Here is a 22,467-nt window from a genome sequence, read left to right on the forward strand (position 1 = left end):
GTGGTTTCACGATTAACGATTGCCTGGGGTTACCATCTTTAAACTATTAAGCCCTTGGAAAAAGCCCGGAACCGCATCTTTAATACAGACGCTCGTTCCTCCTGAATATCTGCAGTTGCGCCATCTGCTTTTTTGCCGCTTTGGGCTTGGATCATTTCATCAAGAACCCAGGAGAAGCTGGGGAGGGGTCTGGAGCCCACGGAGAACCCCGGCCCAGCTGCGCAAGTACTCTAACCTGTGGCTAGCTCACGCGCTCCTGAGCTCCTTGGCCCCTGCCAGGCCCCCCGCCCCTCGCACGGCCCAGATCCTCTCATACAAGGTTCCCTCCTGCCACCTGCCGGCCCACGAGAGTCTGCGCCTCAGCCTCGGCGCCGCCGCGCAGCTCGCGGGAGACGCCCCCGCCTCCTTACTGCACATGCCCGGCTGAAGTCCGGGCGCGCAACTTTGCAGAACCTCTCCGCCCGACACTCCTCGCCTCAGTCTCCTCTTTCCTCTCCCAGGCGAGAGGACCAGCGGAGGCACCTCTCCTGAGTCTTAGGCTGCGGAGTCTAAGACTGAGAGAGAGGAGCCCCGGAGGAGACTGACTTTTTCTTCCCTTCTCCCATCCCTCCTTTTTGCTCAGAGGCCAGCAGAGGCGCGGAGCTTTAGAAAGTTGAGAGGTTAGGAAGGTAGGGGCTTCCTTTTTTTCTCCTCCCGCCGAGGTGGGGCTGGGACCTCCGGACCCGGCTTCTTACCTCGCAAGGAGCACCTTTGTCGGCTCCAGCAGCCGACGCGCTTCGGAGCTGCTCTCTGCAGAGCCAGAGGGTGGGTCGGCTTCGCCGTGTGTGCGTGAGAATGGATCGCAGGTCCCGAGCTCAGCAGGGGCGCCGAGCTCGCCACACTTACAGCGATCTGTGCCCACCCATAGGCCGCCGGGCAGCCACCGCGCTCCTCTGGCTCTCCTGCTCCATCGCGCTCCTCCGCGCCCTTGCCACCTCCAGCGCCCGCGCCCAGCAGCGCGCGGCTGCCCAGCGCCGGAGCTTCCTTAACGCCCATCATCGCTCCGCCGCCCCGGTATTCCCCCAGCCCCCTGAATCCGACCAGGAGCAGGAGGAGGCAGACCTCGAACTCTCCCTCCCCGAGTGCCTAGAGTACGAGGAAGAGTTCGACTACGAGTCTGAGACCGAGACCGAGTCCGAAATCGAGTCCGAGACCGACTCCGAGACCGAGCCTGAGACCGCCCCCACCACTGAGCCCGAGACCGAGCCCGAGACCGAGCCCGAGGACGAGCGTGGCCCCGTGCTGCCCAAGCGCCCCAGCTTCGCCCAATCTCTCACCGAGCGTCTCAACGCTCTGAGGTTGCAGAGCCCCGACGCCTCCCCGAGTCGTGCGCAGCCCAGCACTCAGGAGTCTGAGAGCCCCCGGGAAGGGGAGGAGCCCAAGCCTGAGCCCGAGGACAAGGATCCGAGGGGCCCCGAAGAGTCTGAGGAGCCAAAGGCAGAGGAGAAGAAGCAGCAGCGCCGCTGCAAGCCAAAGAAGCCCACCCGCCGCGACCCGTCCCCGGAGTCCCCTTCCAAGAGGGGACCCATCCCCATCCGGCGTCACTAATGGAGGACGCGCCCCAGATTCTCCTTGTTTTCTTTGACCCAGGTTGGTTGCCCACGGCTAAACTGGGGAGTCTGGGGTCGGTGCGGGAGCGGGAACGGCGGGAAGGAGGGAGGGAGAAGGAAAGGCAGGTTGGAAGGAAGGTGGGAAGAGAGTGGGCTCAGCTAGCCAGCCCGGGAGGCTGGGGGCCGGGGTGAGTTGGGAAGGGCTCCCCAAATCTCCCCCAGGGCGCCGGCAGGCGCCCAGGTGGCCCAAGGCTTGTCGGACCGCGGGGCGCGCTCCTTGCGCCCCGCTGGAGACAGCCTGAGGTCTCCGAGCTGGTGTCCAAGACGCGCGACTGGACCCCGGGTGCGCCCCAGGTTTCGAGCTGCACGCCCAAAAGACAAGGGTAAGTCACTCGTTTTACGCACTTTCTTCCCTTTCTTCCCTCCTAGAGAAATTGGTTTCAAACCAGTTGGCCTTGGCGGGTGCCAGAAACGTGGTTCGGAGGTGCCCGCACCAACTTTCCGAAAGTGAGAGCCGCCGCGCTGCAGCGACACTGTTGCAATGCGAGAAAAGTAACCAGATTGGCATTGGGCGAGAACTCCGGAGACCGCTGGCTCCGGGGAAAGGCGCGCGCGCAAGGGCTTAGGACGCCCGGAGCCTGGAGCCCAGGTCCAGTGGCTGCCAATTTGGGGCCGCGGGACCTCGGCGCCAGTGTCCCCCGCGGCTGTGAGCCAGTCTTGGCCGCCACCGCCTGTTTCCGGGCGCTCGCCGGGCCAGAGACCGTGGCAAAGAGCCGTGCGCACCTGCCCGCGCGCCCCAGAGCGAACCTCTCCGAGCCGGCCGGCGGCTCTCCGTGAGTCACCCGTGCTTGGAAGGCAAGCAGAGGAGGTACCGGAGTCTTGGGAGGTGCCCAACGGGCTACCGGGGTCGGCAGCGCGGACTTGGTCCCGTCGGGGCATCGCCAACCTTTTGGCGCAGCTGGTCTGGCGGCGGGGCTGAGTGCAGCTTGTCCGGAGAGGGTCCCGGGCTGTTTGCGCGAGAGCCTGAGGATGTGAGAGAGGGGCTAAGAGGTCAGCGAGGTGATTGCTAGCGGAAAGGTAAAGCGGAACAAGGAACGGGATGGAGAGGGAGTCGCGTCTATCTTCAGGGAAGCCCTACGACGCGTCCCGAAAGAGAGCCGCACCGGCCGAGCTCGGGCAAAGGTGCCGGAGCCGACGCAGGTCCTTCGGCGCCGTTGAGAGCGGGCAGGGGCCGGTGCCTTCGGCAGCCTCGGGGAGGGGAAGGGAGGCGGCGCACACCGGCCATTTTCAGCTGGGCTCCCGTGGAGCTAAGTTTGGAATCTGTGACCTGGAGGTGAAACTGCCCCGGCGTTGGGAGCACAAACGCGGCCGCAATCTGGTAACGCATCTTCGGTGCGCATAGTGTGCCTTTCTCGCCAATCCTGGGGGAGAAGACCGATTAGTGAAATGTATGCACAAAACCTCACCCGACTTGGAAATTGATCTTTTGGTGATGCGCGCGCGTCTCGTTTTTGCCACGGTTTGAGCTCTTCTGATGAGAATGTTTGCGGGGTAAAGTGAAGCGTTTTGAGACCTGAAAAGACGGGTCAGGTTCTTAGTCGCCAGAAGGAACACAGGTTAAAGGGTCTTCCTTCCAGGTCAGCTAGGAGAGGCGTGGCGGCGTCCCGGAACTTAAGTTATGCTGGGCTGCGGCGCTGACTAACGACTGTTGGATGCGGTTCTGGTGTTGGCCGGTAAATGCCGGGAAGGGGGCTTCCCTGGGCAGCGGCGGATGTGTCCAGAGCTCTGGAGCCTGCGGGGGACTGGTCAAAGGGTCCGGCGTGCGGGGTCTTTGGCTCAAAAGCGGCACCCTGCCTTAAGCTTTGGCTCCCCGAAGCCGACATTTCTACTTAGTGTCAAAACAGCGATGCTGTGCTCCCGTCCGTGGCATATAAATGTTCTGGCTTTTTCTCTGGTGATGTCTTAGCAGACTGAGGTCACCCAGGAAAATGCCCCCCCCGGGGGGGGGTGAACAGGCAAAAGCAGCCAGGGGGCCGTTGGCATTACCGGCGTGCTTTTCGGCGTGCTTTTCAGTGTGGGGGCTGCCCTCGCAGGCGGGGGGGGGGGGGGGGGGGGGGGGGGGGGGGAGACAGTTTCCCTGCAGGGCTCGGCGGCGTTGTATTAGAGAAATTAGCATGTTGCCTTGTAGCAGGATGAATAAACAAGTCTTTAAGAAAGTCCTCAGTGCCCAGCCCGCAGCTCGCCGCGCCCTAGTCCTGGGCTGTTTCTTTAAACAGAGGCTTGCGTATGGCGGAGCTGGCTTTCTTAACTAAGCAATATACCAGGTTAGTTGTCGGCGGGAGGGTCCCCCGTCTAGGAACGCACAGTTGGCCATCTTTCAGACACTCCTCCACAAACTACCGGATACTAAAAACCTGTTACCCACACACGCCCTCCCCCACTCAGCGGCCCTCCCCCACCTCTCTCCCTCCCTCCTGGTTGCAGGGTGCCAGAGTCCCCAGGGAGCTTACAAAACCACTGAGGAATATACCAAACCCCTAGAGTGCCTGGGACCCACCCTGGGAGAGGGGATTTTGCCCCACAGACCCTGCAAGTCACAACAACAACAGCAGCAGCAGCAGCAACTCCTTTCACCCAAGCCCTGGGTGGTTAGTTGCCTTTTCCAGAGGCATCTCTGGCAAGTTCCCCAGCATTCCCAACTCGCTAGTCTTCCTACTAGTCCTTTGTCTCTCCCAGGAGCACTGGGGAGTTAGCATTTGAATGGGCTTAACTTGCTCCTGCAATTTAGGCAATCGTCTCCAAAAAAGCAGACCCTACTGTTGACCACAGAGGTGAATTAACAGCCAGTTACAATGTTTCAAATGGAGAGAGAAAGAGGAAGAGGAGGAGAATAAAGCTAGTTAAATTGTATGTGCCAGTATTCCCGACTTTGCCACATTTCTCACTTGGCTTAATAGAAATTTGCTTTTTCTTGGACAAAAGGGCACTTTTAATTTTGCGCTGAAAATCTTGCAGCAAACATGGTGTGGTGTCAACAATCTGGCATGGGTTTGACAAACAAAACTTTTAATTTATGTTTATCAATTCAAGGATTGGGAATTTTCAAGCTTGGAATTGTTTTAAGATGATGGCTCTTTAAGGTACTAGAAATCCCCCCCCCCCCCCACAATTGCTTACAATCCTTTACTCTTTAGCCCTCATTTTTAGCAGCTGTGATAGGTTTTACTGCGGAAGAAAGCTGAAATTTCAGTGTTGGTAAAAAAAGGTTTCTAATAATAATAATAATAACAACAACAACCTGCCTAGATTTTACTTGTCTGTATTATCATTGCTCTTCATGCAAAGGGAAGCTATTGAGAGGAAACGGAGCAGAAAGCATGGTATTTGGAAAAATAGGTCTCGGAACAGAAAGGTTACCTATTAACAAAAAACAAATGACTAGAATCAGATGAAGCTTCCAGAGGGAGTGATGTCATATGCCAGCTGAAGTGCTGCCCGTCTATCTCTTAAAAACTGCCCAACCAGAGGGGGTGAGACTCTCAAATTACATCTTCAATCCCCAGGTTCCAGAATGAGGGGTGGGATTCTTTGTCCTACCCTTCGGGGTCTGACATTTATGATGCTGTTTTCTAACTCCTGACCCCCCAGGAATGGGGGTCAGGAGCTAAGGGTCAGGCCCAGTGCCCTCGGTCTCAGTTTCTTCACGTGGAAAATGAAGCAGCTGAAGAGATGGTCCCAGCATCACTCTCTGCTGCAAATCCCTGCAGGTTGAGTCGCTCCAGAAGCCCAGAGCTGCCCAATCTGACTCTATTAATGACTTTAATGCTAATGGAGCCCCCCCTAGATTTTTAAACGTTGATAAAATAAAAGCACCAGTTATGAAGAAATCTGTTTTGCGTTGCTCTAATTTGATTTTCTCAAATCTGGTTTTGACTTGGGGACAAAAATGGTTTAGAGGCAAGTTAGTAATAAGTAAATACATAAATAAATAAGAAGGCAGGTTAGAGAATAGAGAATTCCGCTGTATCCTATTACTAACTCGAGGGGAGAAATGGCATTCTTAACAGCAGATAAGTGGTGTTTGTCTTAGGTGTGCTGTTTCCCCACCTCCTCTCCCGGATCTCAATGCAGAGCCAGCCTGGCCCTGCGCTGCAGCTAGAGATGCCGCTGCCGGCGGCTTTGGGGGAGAGCAGACTGATAGCCCCGCTGGCTGCTTAGCTGACCACAGGTGTTGACTGTATTATTTAAGTGTCCTGATTAGGTTAGACCTGAAAAAACGGCTCAGAGGCTGCAGTTAGGATCAACTGGGTTTTGTTTTTCCGTCATCACTCCCTCCCAGGAGCTTCTTCAGGCATTTTTTTCTTAATCGGTCCCTCCCATGCAATGGTGATGTCACAGATAGGGCAGCATACTGTGTACCTGTTTCTCTACTGAGGGACCTGCTAACAGCTAAGATTCCCCCCCCACACTCCTTACAAACCAATTTTGCTTCTGTTGCGAAGCCATGAAATAAAGAAAACTTTTTTTCCCTTAAAAAACAAAAACAAAACTTTTATGTCAGATGATTTACCATCTCATTTTTGTTTTCTATTTGAACCTTTGGGGGGCTACATATTACAAGGCTATATATATATATATATATATATATATAGTGACTTTTTTTAAACTGATGTTTGTTTTCTCTTTTCTAAGATGTCATTTTTTCCCTCGAACCCCTCTCTGGTAGCCACGCTGGTGCTAGGGCCCAGGTAATTCACATGGCCGAGAGGTCAGAGCACACGGTCTAGGGACTTAGTCCTCCCAAGGCCAAGAGTGCAGTGTGGGGCCACCATCCCCTCTTGACAGCTCTCAGCCAGGAGAGGCGGGGACATCGGAGAGGAGCAGGTGCCATGGCACCCCCCCCAACCCCCTGTTCCTGGGGAGAACTGGGAGGCTGCCTTCCTAGCCTCCCATGTGGACGTGGCCTGTTTCTATCCCATGGGCTTATTTTAGGGTGAGCAGTTGCGGGTTAATGGGGTTGGGGGGAACCTGCCATCAGAAAGGCCAGAGGAAGACCAGGCTTCCCGGAGAGAGGGTAGACAGTGGCTGTTACATGGGGGGCAATGTGAGGATGACAGACGGAAAATAAGGTGTGGGGGGATCACGGGGAAGACAGACAGATGTCGGGGTGGAAACACCTGACCAGAGCCAAGTGCCTCTAGACGCGAGGCTGGAGGAGCAAGGAGAGCTGGGGAGAACAGCCTCAGGGGAGCCTCCCCGGCCGTCTTTGATATCTGGTGGCAGCAGGGGCAGCTCAGCTTTAGGAAGAGCGTTTTCCCAGCCAAGGATGGCGGTGGACGGCCACTAATGGGGACCTCAGATTAGTCGCCCCTAATGTCGCTTTCCTCTGAGAGTCTCTTACAGGCCTGGCCCAGACGTTTCAATTTCACAGGTGCAGCAGAGCTGACATACCCATATCTCAACTGTTTCAACCAAAGATTTAAAAGCCAGGCAATCTTGCTTTATATATTTCGAATTCTAAGTCTTGGAATCCGGTTCAAGGACAGTCCCGAATCCCAGACTTGAGGGGTGAGAGGGGCACAGAGCCAAGGACTGCCCCCAGATGAGGAAGCCAAGTCCCCGCCTCCACTCCACCCCCTACCTCCGCCCCAGGCAAGAGCTGGCTTCTGAGTGCCCTGGCTTATGTTGCCGTCTCAATTAGATTTCATTAGGAAAATTCGCTCTGGGTAATTGAGGCTGTGCACGAAGGTGAAATAGACCATTCCCCTTAAATTCAAATCAAGTTGCCAAGAAGCCCCCAGGGTGCCTGGAATTTCCACCGCGAATTACCGAAATTGTAAACAGAGCCTCCACTAAAGCCAAATTTATCTTCCGGGACTCCCTCCTGCCGCCCCAGCCCCCCTCCCCACTCTACCCCCCTCCCCCGCCAGTCCCCTTCCCAGGGGGCACTGTTCTTCTCTGGACTGGCCCTTGCAGTTCTCTGCTGCATCATCAGCCAGGTGCCGAGAGATGTCTGGACCCACCGTACAATCACCGGTGGTCAGACGCAGTCTGGTGTCTGGCTGCAGCAGACCTGAGCAGCGCTTGCAGGATGAGGGCCACCCAGGACAGCCAGTGAGCTGAACGGGGGCGGGGGTGGGGTGGGGTGCTGAATTCGTGGTGGAAACCCTTGGCCTCTGGGGCTCCAGCCGGAGCCCTTTCATCGGAGCAGGTCAAGGCTCTTCCTGTCTGGTTGCCACTGTCTTTTACCATCAGCCCTGCCTGCCCTCCTAACCCTCAGCCCTGTGAGGTGTTTTCCCGGCCATTGGCATTTGCGTGAAAGAGCCTGGTCGCGCAGACCCTGCTGCAGACAGCGGTAGGCTGCTGCCGCCTGCACCCCCCGCCACCCCGCCCAGAGGCTGGTGGAGGAGATGCTGGAAGGGGAAACCCAGGCGCGCAAGTCCTAATTGAACAGTAATTAATTGAACAGCTTCAGAATCTTATTGCTCCTCCATCAGCACTCAGAAAACAGTTGTGGGGGGGGATGAGAAACGTCATCATTGCCAGAATTCTCTTTCCTGGGCCCTCCTCTCCCTGCTTTTGCCTTTTCCTCACAACGGGCGCACTGACTGTCCTCATTTGAAAGTAACCCACTGACAAGCAGTGGCACACGGGGGCTGCAGAGAAGGCTCTTCTGCAAACTGCCCCCAGGCCAGCCTCCCCCGCCCCCAGAGGTGCCACCACCCAGGGAGGATGGTATCCTGGTTTCCCTGGTTTCCGTCCCTTTTTTCTGGCCTGGCTCCCTCCCTCTCAGAGCCTCTTGCACTTGCTTTCTCTTTCTTGCATACAGGGATGAACTAAGAAAGCAAGCTGACAGGCGGGCAGCTCCTTACAATCTGGCCGGGCCCGTGCCTTTGGCAGGGAGTGAGAATCCCCAGGCCTAAGTCCCCTGACGACGGCTGGCTGGGTCTGATGTGTGCTGGCGTGGAAGCATCACTACAGCCCTTAAGACGTAGTTGGGGAAGCCCAGGGAGTCACGTCCCTACAGGTGGCCCAGGTACTGACGGCTGTTGAGAGTCAACAGTGAAGAAATACCTTCTTCCCGTTCAGGGTCACCTGTTTACACAAAGCCAGCTGACTGCTACCTGTGGCACCTGGGCCATCTGGTTGGAACAGGCTGCCCTTCCTTAGACATGCAGCATTTAACTGAAACAGGACTAGCGTTTCCCATTCCTTTCTTCATGGATCAAGGGCAGAAAATCCATTGTTTGACGCAGCTGAGTAGATAGATACAGTTTTCAAGAAACCTTCACCTGGATTTTGACGGCCAGGGCCCTCCCCCCCCCCCCCCCGACACATCATCTCACTGCTGCGCCCGTGGGGACTTCATCTTCACCCCAGCTCAGTCGTCGTCTTCATGGGTGTGTGAACCCATGAACCAACTTTCCTTCTGCCTTCTTGCTCTTTCCTGTAGAATATTTACCTCTTTCCCTGATAGAAATCCATCCAGCACTGGAAATCTATGCCTAAGGGACTTTGCTATTATTAAATTAGGATGACAGATCCTAAAAACTGGGCCTTGGTGAGGTTAGGTCCCAGCTAAGCTGCCCACTGCCATCCAGCCCTGGCCGTCTCTATCCAGGTCAAGGCCACATTTCTGTCTTAGCCAGCAAGACGGCCAGCCCCGAGGGGCCTGGCCAGACAGCCCCACCCATGAAGGTGGCCCCCAGTCAACCCACCAGCTGATCACTCTCAGCTCTTACCATACCAGCTCCTGGGGCCAGGCTGCCCGGCTGCCTTTCGGGACAGTCAGCTCTTCAAACATTTGGCCACACTTCTGGGGTCTTTCAAGTCTCACGGTGGAGTTTCAGCTCTGACTCCCCCACTTGCCCAAATGATTTGGGGTTTTCAGATTCTGGTAGCCAGTCCCTTCAGAAAAATAAGAGTGGACAAAAAGGGGAACGCTGGAGTTAAGCGCTGGAATTTTTTTTTTTCCTGGTCCTAGTTCATCTTTAAATTGAGGTGATTCCTACTCAAGTCTAAGGGTGCTTTCTCAGCCCACTGAAGTGGTTTCAGTTGGGGGCGATTTTGCGTCCCAGAGGACATTTGGCAAAATCTTGAGACATTTTTGGTTGCTACAACCAAGGGAATGCTACTGGCATCTAGTGGGTAGTGGCCAGGGGGCATGGGAGAATCCCCACAGCACAGAACCACCTGCCCCAACTGTCAGAAACCACCATCCAATTTAGAAATGCTGACCAATTCTCAATCTGCCCCCACCCTGTGTACCTGCCCCCACTGGTCTCTCCCGCAGCATACCCCCCCTTTTCCTCTCCAGGGCTCCAGGTGTTTCAGATTCTATCACCAGGTAGATCTCTCCCCTTGCAGGTTTACTCTGCTCTAGGGATTTCATATCCAGATAAGGATACTGTCATTTTGAGGGTGGGGTCTTCACCTTTTCTTCTAAACTTCAGTCCCATCCTCCTAATAGACTGTAAAAATCTCCACCCATCTGCCAGGTCTAAAACCAAACTGGCTCTGCCACCGTGCCCGCGTCTCCCCAGATTGGCCCCAACTTCCCCATCCCGTGCTTGTCCGTCGGATCTTCTAGGTGCCAAACGTTGGCTCCCCCGCCCCTTGTGCCTAGCGCAGAAGTTGCTGGGGGTCTTTTGGGACCTCTTCCTTCAGCCCGCCTGCTTGCTTCACTGCATGTGGTCCCCTCTGCCTTAAAGGTCATGACCAGCCACGGGCTCCTTTGTTCTCACCACCCTCCACCCGGCCTCAACCTGTCCTGAAATTAACCTCAAACCTCACGTGCAGGACCAGGAAGAACAACAACGAAAACCAAGCCAACAGACCTACTCCATTTCCTACCAAAATAGCCTTAAACTGCCTGCCCCGACACCCCACGCGGTCCTCAGAGAGCTCCTCTCCAATTTGTCTCGCCTTTCTCCCCCACGGCTCCTCCAAGCCGGCCAAGGCGGCCTGCTCTCTTTACCCAGCCATGTGCCGAGTTTGCTGCTCTTGGATCTTTGTTTGCTGGTAGGCCCTCGTCTCCCGTCCCCACCCCTGCTTCTGTTCACAGCCTGGATGTCTCTCCCTCTGAGGAGGCCCATCGGAAACTGCATTTTCCCCAACCAGGTCCCCCACCTGGGGGGCTCTTCTTTCATTTTTAGGTGGCTTTTCCTCCACGAGAGAGGCCTGCTCCCTGCCCGGTCTGTATTCCGTCCACGCATGTGCTCTCCTGGCAAACAACCAGGATGCCAGAGGGCGTGCGGGAGGAAGGGGCCCTGCAGGCTCGTGGGCATGCGGAACGGAGGCCCCGCTCCCCTCCCTGGAGGAACGCCGCTTTGGGAAAGGGCGGGAGTGAGCTGGGCTGCGCGCGGGGCCTAGCGGAGGCTGACCGTCTCTCTGGGCCCCATCACGGCCTCCCGGGGCCTCCAAACCCCGACATCCACTGACCTTCCACTTCGGCAGGGCTCGGCATCCCCGGGACCTCAACTGCTTATCCATCTGGGGCTGCTCCTCTGCATCGGGGCAGCGCGCCCCCCTCGCCTCGGGGTCTGGGCCCTCTACCTCCGGGCCCGCCTCGCCTCGCCTCGCCCCGCCCCGGCGGCGCATCCCTGTGTTAGGTGGGTTTGCCCACCGCCATCAGCGAGAGCAAGGGCTGGCTCCCGAGAGCCCCCACCTCGCCTTTCGGCCCTCGGGACTTGGGGCGCCAGGAAGCGTGACCCCACGGCGCCCACCGGCCTCGTGGCATCCCAGGCCTGGCCGCCATACGCCCGCCCACCGACCGCTCCAACCCACCCCAGCCTCACAACCTCTTAGGGCGTTCCAACGCGGCGCCCCCTATTGGACCTCCCACTCATATCCGGTTTCCGGTCCGGCGCCCCCTGCTCATTCGCCAGGCAGCTTTGATTGGCGTGACCCCGGCCCAATGGCTGACCCAGTGCTGGGGTCTGAGGAGAGTGAGTTGACAGTTGCGACCCAGGTAGCCCATTCAGTGGATGCCGCAATGGCTGAGCCTTTACGCGTGGGGGTAGTTGTCCAAAGTTTGAACCAAAGTTCTTTGTTGGCACTTGAAAGGGTATCGACCCGTAGAGCTGAGACGATACACCTTTGGGGGCTTCCAAACGTTACCCGGGGTCCGACTTTGTCAGATTTCTTCTGCGCAGCGCGGCCGCGAGCATGGTCGATGCGGGGGCAGTGATGCGCTGTGGCCGTGGCCCCCTTGTTCTAAGAGGGATGCGTTCGATTTACCAATATTGGAGCGTGCGTGCATACGTGGTTCGCCCGCCTGCAGCTCGTAGATACAGCGATCCAGGCGGTGCGCGCCGCTTGCCGCTTGCCGCAGCCCACTCCGTGCAGCGCTCGTCCTGCCACCTCTCCCCACCCCAAGGCCAGGCGACCACCTCCCTCCTGCCTAGCTGCCTTGCACCTAAAAGTGGCTCACGGGTCCATGTCACCCACTGGCGAGACAGAACTGATGCCCGTTCCTGGGTGTTACGTGAAACGCAAGCAGAAATTTTTCGCGGGGCTCAAATCCCTCTGTAGACCCCAAACCCAAAGCAGTATATATGCACGCCCCCAACCCACCCAGATGATGAGGGCATGTATCCCCACCAGCTCTGAGCCCACCATGCCCTACGGCAACAGGAGCGCAGCCAGACGTCTGCCGGATCTCTCGCCGGACTTAATGCCGCCGTGGCGGCTCAAGCATTGGAAAAGTAAAGCAGCTGCTGTGGGAGACCATAGGAAGAGGAGAGGGACTGAAAGGGGGCAGAACGGGGCTGGAGAGGGGCTGAAGAGAAGCTAGAGGAACTGTCCGACCAACCCCGCAGCCGGTGCCCGAGGCAGGGAGCGGCGCGCCGCGGCTGCAGCTGCCGGCTCGGCACGGTGTGTATCGTTGGGTTCGGTGCGCACGGGGTTGTTCAATCTCCGAGACCACCCTAAACCAGCCATAAATTTCGAGTAAAATTCCATTTAACCTTTCCCCCCGAACGGTAGGACCCCCCAGCACTCTGGGGCCTGCACTCTCTGGGGTCCCTGTGTGCGTCCTGCGCCCCCCGTTCCGTGCCGCGGCAGGTACCGCTTAGAGAATTTCCGTGATGCGTGCGCGAGACCCTCTTATCCCCCTGTATTTCTCATCATCCCCATAAACAGGAAAGAACCCTGCCTGCGCTGCCCTTGGCTACTGCGGAGACCCCAGAATGTGATGAGGATGGGGGACATTTAAGTGTTTTTTAGGAGCCAGCCTCGGCAAGCCGGCAAACAAAAGCTACCGAAACGACTAAACGGTGGAAAGTAACCCAACACGTTTTAAAAACAAACTGCGTGCTCACACGCTGCAGCCCCTTGCCCCTCGCCTCCTTTCTGCTCCGCCGGTGGGCTCACGACCACCTGTCGCATCCCTGCGCGCTCCTGCACCCCCTTCCCCCGCGCCCAAAGCCTTGCGCTCCAGACTTGAGGCTTTAAGATTGGAGGCAGTCCAGGGCTGGGGGGCTGCGGCTCAGGGGTTCTGGGGTAATTTGGGGTTACGAAACACTCCTGCAGTCCCCCCCTCCCCCCGAGGAGAGTCTGTTGGGTCTGGGAGGGAGGGTTTCAGCTCCTGCGCTCGAGCAGCCAGGGGCCCACGTCTTGCGTCACGTGTCCCTCAACGCAAGAGAGCTCTCTGGCCAGGGGAGAAGAGAGGAGAAAGACTCCAAATCAGTCAGGGAGAGGACTGGAAGGAGCCAAAACGTCCCTGCGAAGCCTGCGCTCATCAGACCCCTTACCCAAAGTCCGGGGCTCCCGGCGCCGGGAGCAGGCTACCGGAGCCACCTTGGCACCGCGGCCGGCGTCCTCTGGTGGCGGAGAAAGAGCACTACGAGCGACTTTCGGACCGAATCGGCGCGCTCCTCTGATCCAAACAGGCGGGGCTGGCCTGGAGCTAAGAGAAAGAGATAAGAGTGGACAAGGCAGGCCAAGGTGGGGTGTGTGTGTGTGTGTGCCAGGGGCAGCCTGAGAGGATAAAAAGTGGCCAAGAAGGAGCCAAGACTCAATGAGCAACAATAGAATTGCTTCTGCCACCGTGGAGGGGTTGATGCCCTGAACCCCCAGACCTCAGAGGGGTGGAAAGTGAGGTTGGAGACCTTCCTCACTGGCACTTTGATTTTTTTAGAAAAAATTTTTTTCACCCTAGTTCGGTTGGGTGCTCCGTTTTACGGGGCCCCAAGTTTATTTTAAGAAGCCGCCACCGTGTTATGGGCGTGCGCAACTGCCTCGACGGCAATAATATGTCAGGACAACGCAATAGCCCCCCTGAACACGGGGAGCAGCCCGAGCAACCACCCTTGGAGGCCCCAGGGGCAGCTGCCTCCGGTGCTGGGACTGGCACAGCCGAAGAGATGGAGACCGAACCGCCTCACAGCGAGCCCATCCCCATCAAGACTGAAGGCGAGGCCAGTGGACCCCCAGAAGTCTCCCGGCCCAACCTCCAAAGCCTCGGCCAAGCCATCAAGGAAGCCGGAGCTGGAGACCATGGAGACTACAGTCCACCCCCTGAGGAAGCCATGCCCTTCGAGGTCGAGCAGTCCGGCTTGGGGGGCTTCTGGCCTGCCCAGGAGCACCCTGGAGACACCCCTGGGGCCGGTGCAGGCCTTGAGACCTCCAGCCCAGCGATCATGGAGCCCAGAGCCTTCAGGGAGACCATACCAAGCCTGGGAAGCTACAGCCCTCCGCCAGAAGAAGCTATGCCCTTTGAGTTTGAGCAGCCTGCCCAGGGAGGCAGCAGCCAACCTCTCTTGCAGGTCTCAGACCTTGCTCCAGGAGGCCCAGGTGCGGGGGTCTTTAGAGCTCCTCCCCAGGAGCCCCGAGCTCTCAGACCTGCAAACGCAGGCTTCAGAAGAGGCTGCAGCCCTCCCCCTGAGGAGGATATGCCATGTGAGTTTGATGGAGCAGCCTTTGGGGACGACAGCCCACCTCCTGGGCTCCCCCGAGCTCTCCCACAAATCGACGGCAGTGGCGACAGCCAGATCGCGCCGGTCGCGGTCCCGAGTGAGGTCCTCCTCGCTCCCGCCGCGAACGAGCCCCCCCTCTGGATCCCAGGCAGCGGCGGCAGCCCATCTCGAGAGGCTGTCAGACCTCCTCCACACTTCGCAGGCGACAGCCCCCCAATGGAGATCTCCGGACCCCAGCGCGAAGCTGGCATCGCCCCCGATGGGGTCGACGACGCTCCCGTCAACGTGGACAGCCCCCCAGTCGCGCCTGACAGCCCGCCCATCGAGGTCTCCGGAGCCCCCGTTAAGAGAGAGCCGGCGGAGGGAGAGAGACCCCCAGCCGAGGGAGAAGAAGCCGACATGGAAGGAGGATCAGCCTCCGCTGCCGCAGAGGGAAGCAAAGTCCCCGATCCCGGGGATGGAGCCCCGGCTGCCGGGGCAGCCCCTGCCTCTCCAGCCGCCGGGGCAGCCCCTTCCGTCCCTGCCTCTCCAGCCGCAGGAGCAGCCCCTGAGGCTCCAGCCGAAGGGGCAGCCCCGGCCACCCCTGATAGTCCAGCCTCTGGGGCAGCCCCTGCCGCCCCGGATGCTCCTGCCGCCGGGGCAGCGCCAGCCGCCCCAGCCGCTCCTGCCGCCCGAGCAGCCCCAGCTGTTCCTGCCGCCCGGGCAGCCTCAGCCGCTCCTGCCGCCCGGGCAGCCCCAGCCGCCCGGGCCGCTTCTGCCTCCCGGGCCGTCCCTGACTACGGAGCCCGACCCAAGATCGGTTTCCTTAGACCCCCCAGCCCCGAGATCCAGGCTGCCGACCCGCCTACTCCGCAGCCTCCTCGCGCGTATGCCTGGCGGGGCAGGTCTGAGCGCTGCTGCGAACGCTACGACGATGAAATCTCGGTCAGCAGCGACAGCGGAGACGAATCCGACGATGGGACCTTCGGATGTCGCCGCTGGTTCCTGTCCAGGCGAAACCGCCGCCGCCGAAAGCCCCGGCGCAACTTGCTCCGCAACTTCCTCGTCCAGGCTTTCGGAGGCTGCTTCTGCGGATCTGAGAGCCCCCAGTCCGGAGGCTCAGTCGGCCCCAAGGTCAAGAAGGTTCCCCTGGCGGAGAAGCGCAGACAAACACGCAAGGAAAGCATCGAGAAGCGCGCCCAGAAGCGCGCGGAGAAGAGACGCAGCAAGCTCATCGAGAAGCAACTCCAGAACGAGAAGATGGGCTACATGTGTACGCACCGCCTGCTGCTTCTAGGTAATGCGGCGGACTCTGCCCGTGGAGAGCAGGGCCGCCCGGGCGCCCCGGGAGCGGGTGGCCGGGCTGCCGGGTGGGACCCGGGGCCTGGCCGCGGGAGGAGTGGATCTGGGCAAAGGCGGGAAGAGCCTGCTAGAAAGTTCCAGTGAAGGGCCCCAACTTAGCCCCAGGAACGGGAGGGTCCTGGGTGGGCTCGGGTGGCGAAGTATATGCCCTTTAGGGGGAAAAGTGGTGCCCTACAACACTGAGGGTCGTTTCCAGCTGGACAAACCAGGGCCAGCGATCGTAAGACGGCGCCGAGTCGTGGGGTGGGGGACGGCAAGAAAGGCGGGGGATTCAGGTGAGCCAGGAACTGGAGGGGAGGGTTGTGGGGTTGCTCAGGCTAGGCTGGCTGGGGCCGTGGTGGTGGGTTGGGGTCGCTGGGGAAGGCGCGTCCCCGCCTCGCCTGGCACGGCCGCTTGGACCCAGACAGCTTGTTGTTGGTGTGTGTCGGTGTCCATATTGTGTCCGCCTGTGCATGACATGCTAAAGTGTTCGCCAGTTCCCATCCCTGGCACCCCAATCACCCGCCGACTGTGTATTTGTACCGGGGAGTGGGCTGTCTTGTGTTGTGCGCCATTGCGCGGTCGAAAACTTTGCGTGTTCGCAACACTCCGGGGGTACCTGTGCGCTGGCGCTCTGCAGCGGCAGCGTGAAAACTGCGGAGAAGGTAGCGGGCGATGTTGGGGCCACTGGCCGGGTGGGGGGAGGGGGCCGCCTCCGGCCGGCCTCCATAACCTGTTTTCTGTCTGTCTCTCTCTTTCTCTCTTTTTTCCCCTTGCGCTAAGCGTTTCCTCACTTCTCATTCGTTCGCCAAACCCTCCCGCCTTTTCGGTTGAAAAACCAGACACTCAGGTATCTGGGGCGTCCGGGGCTGTGCGCATAAATTCGGTATTCTGCACACACTTGGCACACCTGGGGGGGGTGGAGGATGGAGGGAGGAGGAGGAAAAAAACAACAACCCACTTAACCTGCTGCAGGCAAGTCTGGATCCCAAACCACGCGGGGCCGCTTCCGGGGGCGGGGTGGGCGTGGCTATGGTTAAAAAATATGAAATCATTTCTTTCCTAGGGAAGAGCCTGAGGTAAGTCAATCATTTACACGTTTACAGAATAAATACAGTAGGAGGGGCTTGATTTCAAAAGAGAGGGGTCATGGCTTGGGAGCGAACGCCCATCCTGTCTTTGCAATGCAATTAAAATAAAACTTTTTAAAAAATGTTTCCAGTGTATTTTAAATGTGTGGACAAAATATGAGAAAACTGTGAGACCTGTCGATGTTCACATGCGAATTTTTTCAAGCAGCTTTAGCTGGGGGCAAAGAGGCTGAAGGTAAGCTTCCTCTGCATATGGGTTTGGGAGACAAAAACAGGAATAACCCCATTGGAAGGGTCCCTGTGGGGGCCCTGGCCCTGCCCCTCCTTCTCTGTGCACCCCTGCCACCTTCCAGGGGCCCCTCCCCTCCCCAGGACCCTCCTCCCGGGTCTCGCAGCCCTTCCCCGGCCCCGCCCAATTCCCCCCGCCCCCCTCCCCTAGACTCTCCGTAGCTCAAACCTGGGGCTTGACTCCCGTTCATCACAGCAGCCATTAGCAGTGGTCTCTGTGGCTTAAGTGAAAAGTTCAAAAGTGAAAGTTCACCCTCTCCATTTCTTGATTGTCAAAGATCTTTCAAGGGATTTCAAGATGAGTGTTTTTAAGGCTATGCTACATCTGTTTGCAAAATGTTTTATACTGCGTGATGCCTTGTGTTTCTGACCTTATGGACATAGTCGTATGCTATTGTGATGTGTGCCTCTCATGAATCACAGTTTTAAACGTGACGGTCATTTTCTTTATGCCCACCCAGGGTAGTGATGACAACATCAGTTCCCCGAGAACATACAGAAGGGAGGTAGCTGCACGTGTCGTATGTCCTGACTGCCGTAAAGGCACAGAGCCTCACATGACAACGTGCTGTTTTCCTGCAGACAACTGATTTTTGCGCTAACAGTTCCATTTCAATATTCTAAGCATAGCTCTGGGAAGCCAACCTGTGACGGGGGTGGGGGGCACAATTGGGGACAGACAGGAGAGCCAAGTGCACCATGTGCCCTTGACCCTTAATTGGCCCCCTTAGATGCTGGGGCCTCGGTTGCCTCACTTGTGAAGTGGAGCTTTGGAGCAAATCCTCACGAGCTTCCCCTTTGCTCCGTGTGGTGAAGCTCTCTTCTGGGGGGTTGGGGTGGGGCTGGGGAGCACAGTCCACTTAAATCAGGGCTGGAGGCTTATACCATAGATGATGCAGCACCAACCCCACAGCTGGGGTTGAGCCTTCAGAATATCGGAAGTTCCCCTTGCTTATCCTTGTTCCGTATCCAGGGGGGAAACTCCCCAGAATTAAAGGACATTCGCTGGGGCCACTCTGCCGTCATCCTGGCTCTGCGCCCAGGTCAGGCCCGTTTGGGTGCAGTGCAGTCCTGCAGACTGAACCCTGGGCCCTGCCTAGCGCGAACCGGGGTTCAGAGAGCCAGCGTGCCTGCTGAGGCAGTGCTGACTGTTGAGCCAGGCTACTCCCTGACAAGGTCTCCCTTAGCCAAAGTGACAAGAGAGGTGCCCCCCTCCCCCGAGGTCTGCATTCCTGACTGGGGAGGGGGAGAGGAGGACACTTAGGAGAAGGCTTTTCACTAACATTTAATTCCTAACATCCAAAGCAGCGCATCCGTATATGGACGCAGCCCTGAGAGTGTAGATCCAAGACCATCCTTTGACATGGTCCGAATTCGTGGCAAGCAGACTCATCTGTTGCTTTAAAAATGTGTGTGTGTGTGTGTGTTCATGTCTCTATACCCTCTCCATTGGTGTTGCCCATACGGCTTAACCACAGGACAGGGCATCTTCAAAAGGAAAAAGATAAATTGGCAGAAATAGATAAATCGATAGATGACCAGTGGCATGGCTACAGTTCTGGAAGAGCTAAAAAGTTGAAGCCTTTTTCTTAACACTGCCCAATAACAGACTTATTTCTGCCTTCCTATTGTCTTCTTGGATAATTTTGGTGGCTTCAACATATTTGGGAAACCTCATCTGGGTGAGAGCCTTGGTTTTGTAAAGAACGGAAGGGACTGCTAGTTAGAATTTCTTAGCACCTGCTGCATGTATTGCAGGCGTGCAGGCAAATGCTATCTACAATAATGGCTATTCTGCCATGACCCCTTATTTATACTGTGAATCTCAATTAATTGTATGATAATTTATTTATGCTACCAGGTACAACCTTGCTGCAGCCATCTCATCCTGCTGGTGCCCCGTTTTTCTTTTCTTTTTTTCGGTTTAGCCATTTTGCCACCTTCAAAATGCCTCCACGGAGTTGGTGGGTTCAGTGGGAAGGGCATGGCTTATCAGGCCCCACACCTCTTCTTTGCCTTTAAAAATCCAATTTCCTATAGGCTGTTTCTCCAAAAAAATGTTTTCCTATACAGCCAAGTTAATTTTGATAATTTGCCTACATGGCATGTACTATGGAAAACTGGCACAAAGCCCCCGAAAGTGGGGTTTGTCCCTTTTTTGTATGTTCCTGCCGCCCCCACCCCCAGCTTGAAAGGGGGGAGCCTCAGAGTTCTTAGGAACCTGCAGGAGTAGTGGGTATACACAGTGATGGCACGTGCTGCTTGTCTTTTTAAAAGCCTTTTCATCTAGTTGCCTTTGTCCTTTGCTTCAGCCTTGGGCCATAAAAATATCATGGGGCCCCCATTTCATAGGCAAATAAACCAAAAGCTCAGAGATGAAATGTCAGGGCCTTTAGCTCAAAGGCTGCAAAAGGGACCCCAAGTTTCTAATTCAGATACTACAGTGCCCCCCCCCCAAATGGGGCAAGGAGTCATAGAGCATAGTTTCAATATAAGGCATGATCATGATAGGTGTTCTGTATGTTCTTAAAATCCCTTGTCAGATGACAGGTGTCCAGTCTTCTGCTTCCAGAATTATCGCCAGAGCCAGACAGCTCCCTGGTTATAAATGTCCATTGCGTGTCCATGAAACTCATGCCTCCTCATTTCTGGATACCTGTCATTGCTGTGGCCCAGATTGAGTTTCCACATCTGCTTCAACTCATCTGCCAACACTGCAGCCTTAGTTTGTTTGTGGGACTTTTTCTTTTCTTTTTTTTTAATGCAGGTTTTCTTGACAGTCTTTTGAAGACCTCCTGATAGTGTTTTTCTGCAGGGTCAGAAGCTTTTCTCTCTATTCAGGTGTCCACTACAAGGGTAATTTAAAAACACCGTTGACTTTGTGCCCAGCTCCCCTCCATTTTTAGCATTAGACTCTAATAGATGCTAGAATCTCCTGGCCTGGATCTAATGACTCTATTAAAATAACTCTTGCTCAATAATAATTCTTCATAGCGATTATTTTTTTTAAAGTACTCCTTCCTTTTAGTCAGGGCCAATTCCTTCTCCGTGAGAGTTGTTGCATAACCTTAAAGAATCACCTTTGACTTTTATCAGAGAAAGTTGGTCTTAAGCAAAAAAAAAAAAGACAAAAAAAAAACCAAATTTTTTTTAGAGAAGGGGCTCTATTTGAAAGTCTCCAGACCAGCCCTGTGTCTTCTTTATACACCCAGTTTCCCCACCAGATAAAACTTAGCCCCCACCCCCACCCCCAGCAAAACGGTGGCTTTCCACATTCCTTGACTTTTCCGGGGCTCAGCAAATGGAAAGTGGTTCCTACCCCTGTCCATTTCTTTCCCCGGGGGCCACGGTGGGGTTTGTGCCCCCTCCCCAGGGTTTTTCCTGGGGTTCCTCTTGGAATGTGGAATGAACATGCCGGTAGGTCCATTTCAAAAATCGGATTCCCCAGGAAGGGCAGCTGTTTTGCAAAAGAGAAAGGGCAGGGCCAATCGATGGCCCAGGGTTCCCACCAACAATTAAAAGAGTGAGTAGAGGAGGAGGGCAGGCGCATGGGCCAGGCCAGGGATCTCGCTTCGGCCCCGGTGCCCACCCCATTCCGGCCCCCTGAACGCCCCCCTCAGTGGATGTCTCTGAATTAGACTGAAAGGCTCTTTGGCCTTCACATTCCCTTTCTGGCCTGTGGCCACCTGGGCCTAAGCTCCTCATCCCTTCGGGGGGCGAGAGAAAGATGGGCCCGCGTCTCTGTCTCTGGGCTTCTGCTGAAGCATCCGCAGGTCCAGAGCGACAGGAACTGAGATGGGCGCGTGGCGTGGGGGTGGGCCAAGGGGACTGACCGGGAGAGGGAGGGGCATGTCCAGAAGAGTCAGAGGAGGATGTGCCAATCCCTTAATCTCTCTAAAATGGGGGGCAAGGTACCAGAAGGGACCTTACCCCGCCCCCTGGAAATCGAGAGACCCCTTTAACGCAGGGCCTGGCACCGATAAATGCTGCTCCTTTTGATGAGGAATTTGCTTTTCTTCCCGGACTTTCCTCTCCCAACGAGGGGGTCTTGTCTGTTTTCGTGTGTGTGTTGCTGTCTTCGGTGGCGCTGTTTTGTTTGCCGTGTTCCCCGTGAGCCGGGCGACGGACGGCGCGGCCTAGGCACCCATTCTGTTTCTCTGTCTCAGCATTTCAGAAGCCACTCTTTGGCCCCGTTTTGTGCCTCAGGATCAACCCGAGCCGTAGACCGCGGACACCTTGCCACATGTGTGAGCGTGTGGATCCCTGCTGGGTGAGCGGCCCGACGCGGAGGGGCCTTCTTTGTGGTTTTTAACTTGTCCTGAGAAAGGGTCACCCGTCCCCTCTGCCGCCGCCGCTGCCGCCTCCTCCTCCTCCTCCTTGCGTGACGGCCCCTTTCTGTAAATCCGCTCGCTCCTGCGATGGAGCCTGGGGACCTGAGCACAGGTCGCTCTGTGCTTGTGCCACATGCAAAAAACAAAACCAAGCTTGTCTCTAGTTTTGCCTCCCGACAGCCAGATGGTGACGCGGGCCAGCCACGGGGGACGGCGAGGAGGAGACCTCCAAGAACCAGGTAGGGAACACCTCGCAACAGCCACGTTGGACGTTTCATGACGGGGGGGGGGTCCCGTGCTCAGCCCCACGGAGGATGCGGGGTCTCCAGGGAGGGGCGCCCGGCTCCCGGCGCGATGCCTGGAGGAGGTTTCCGCAGGCGGTGCCGGGGGCTGTCACCAGGGCGTCGGGTAACTGATCGGTAACTGATCGGTGATGAAAATGAAGGGCGTGTGCCTGTCGCACTTACTTAGAGGGAAGAATCCCACGGGGCCTCGCAGGGTAATTTGTGAAACCCCAGGAGAATTCCCGAGCGTGCTGCCTCGCGGAGCTCTGCCCACAGAACGTGAACGCCGGCGCTCGCTCCGTGTCTCTTAATGATTCAGTTTGGGGCGAGGAGAGAGGTAGCAAGGCAGCAATTGCCATCCCATCCCGAATGTGCTGTGACTCAGTCGGGGCTTCCGAAGTTGTCACACTTACGTGGTGTGTGGGACACTGCGAGCACTTAAACTTCCTTTCATGAGCCGGGACCGCGGAGGAAGGTGTCTGGCCCCCACTTTCCAGGGCGCCGGCCGTCGAGCTCCGTGTATCCAGGAGCCTCTCCCCTCCGGCCAAAGACCATGCTACCTCCCTCCTCTTTGCTCCCTGAAGGCCTCTGCCTTGCCTCAAACTGACCGCGAGTCCGCACACGGCTGTGAAGGTATTTCTTGCAGG

General features: G+C 56.9%; 1 protein-coding gene across 10 annotated transcripts in view; it reads left to right on the plus strand.

Moving 5' to 3' along the window:
- The window catches only part of GNAS (GNAS complex locus), a 67,443-nt gene continuing 45,385 nt past the window's right edge, over positions 410 to 22,467 (plus strand). For 4 of the 10 annotated variants that reach the window (XM_021077150.1, XM_021077151.1, XM_021077152.1 and 1 more), the window contains exon 1: positions 13,236 to 15,782. In XM_021077150.1, the coding sequence (XP_020932809.1) occupies positions 13,811 to 15,782 (1,972 nt within the window). In that variant the 5' untranslated portion in view covers positions 13,236 to 13,810. Of the gene's footprint in view, positions 1,630 to 13,235; positions 15,783 to 22,467 lie in introns of those variants that run through there. The other 6 variants (XM_021077156.1, XM_021077166.1, NM_001130215.2 and 3 more) reach the window with 5 other exon arrangements.

This window comes from Sus scrofa, chromosome 17, assembly GCF_000003025.6.
Source record: "Sus scrofa isolate TJ Tabasco breed Duroc chromosome 17, Sscrofa11.1, whole genome shotgun sequence".
In the NCBI taxonomy this organism is placed as follows: domain Eukaryota; kingdom Metazoa; phylum Chordata; class Mammalia; order Artiodactyla; family Suidae; genus Sus; species Sus scrofa.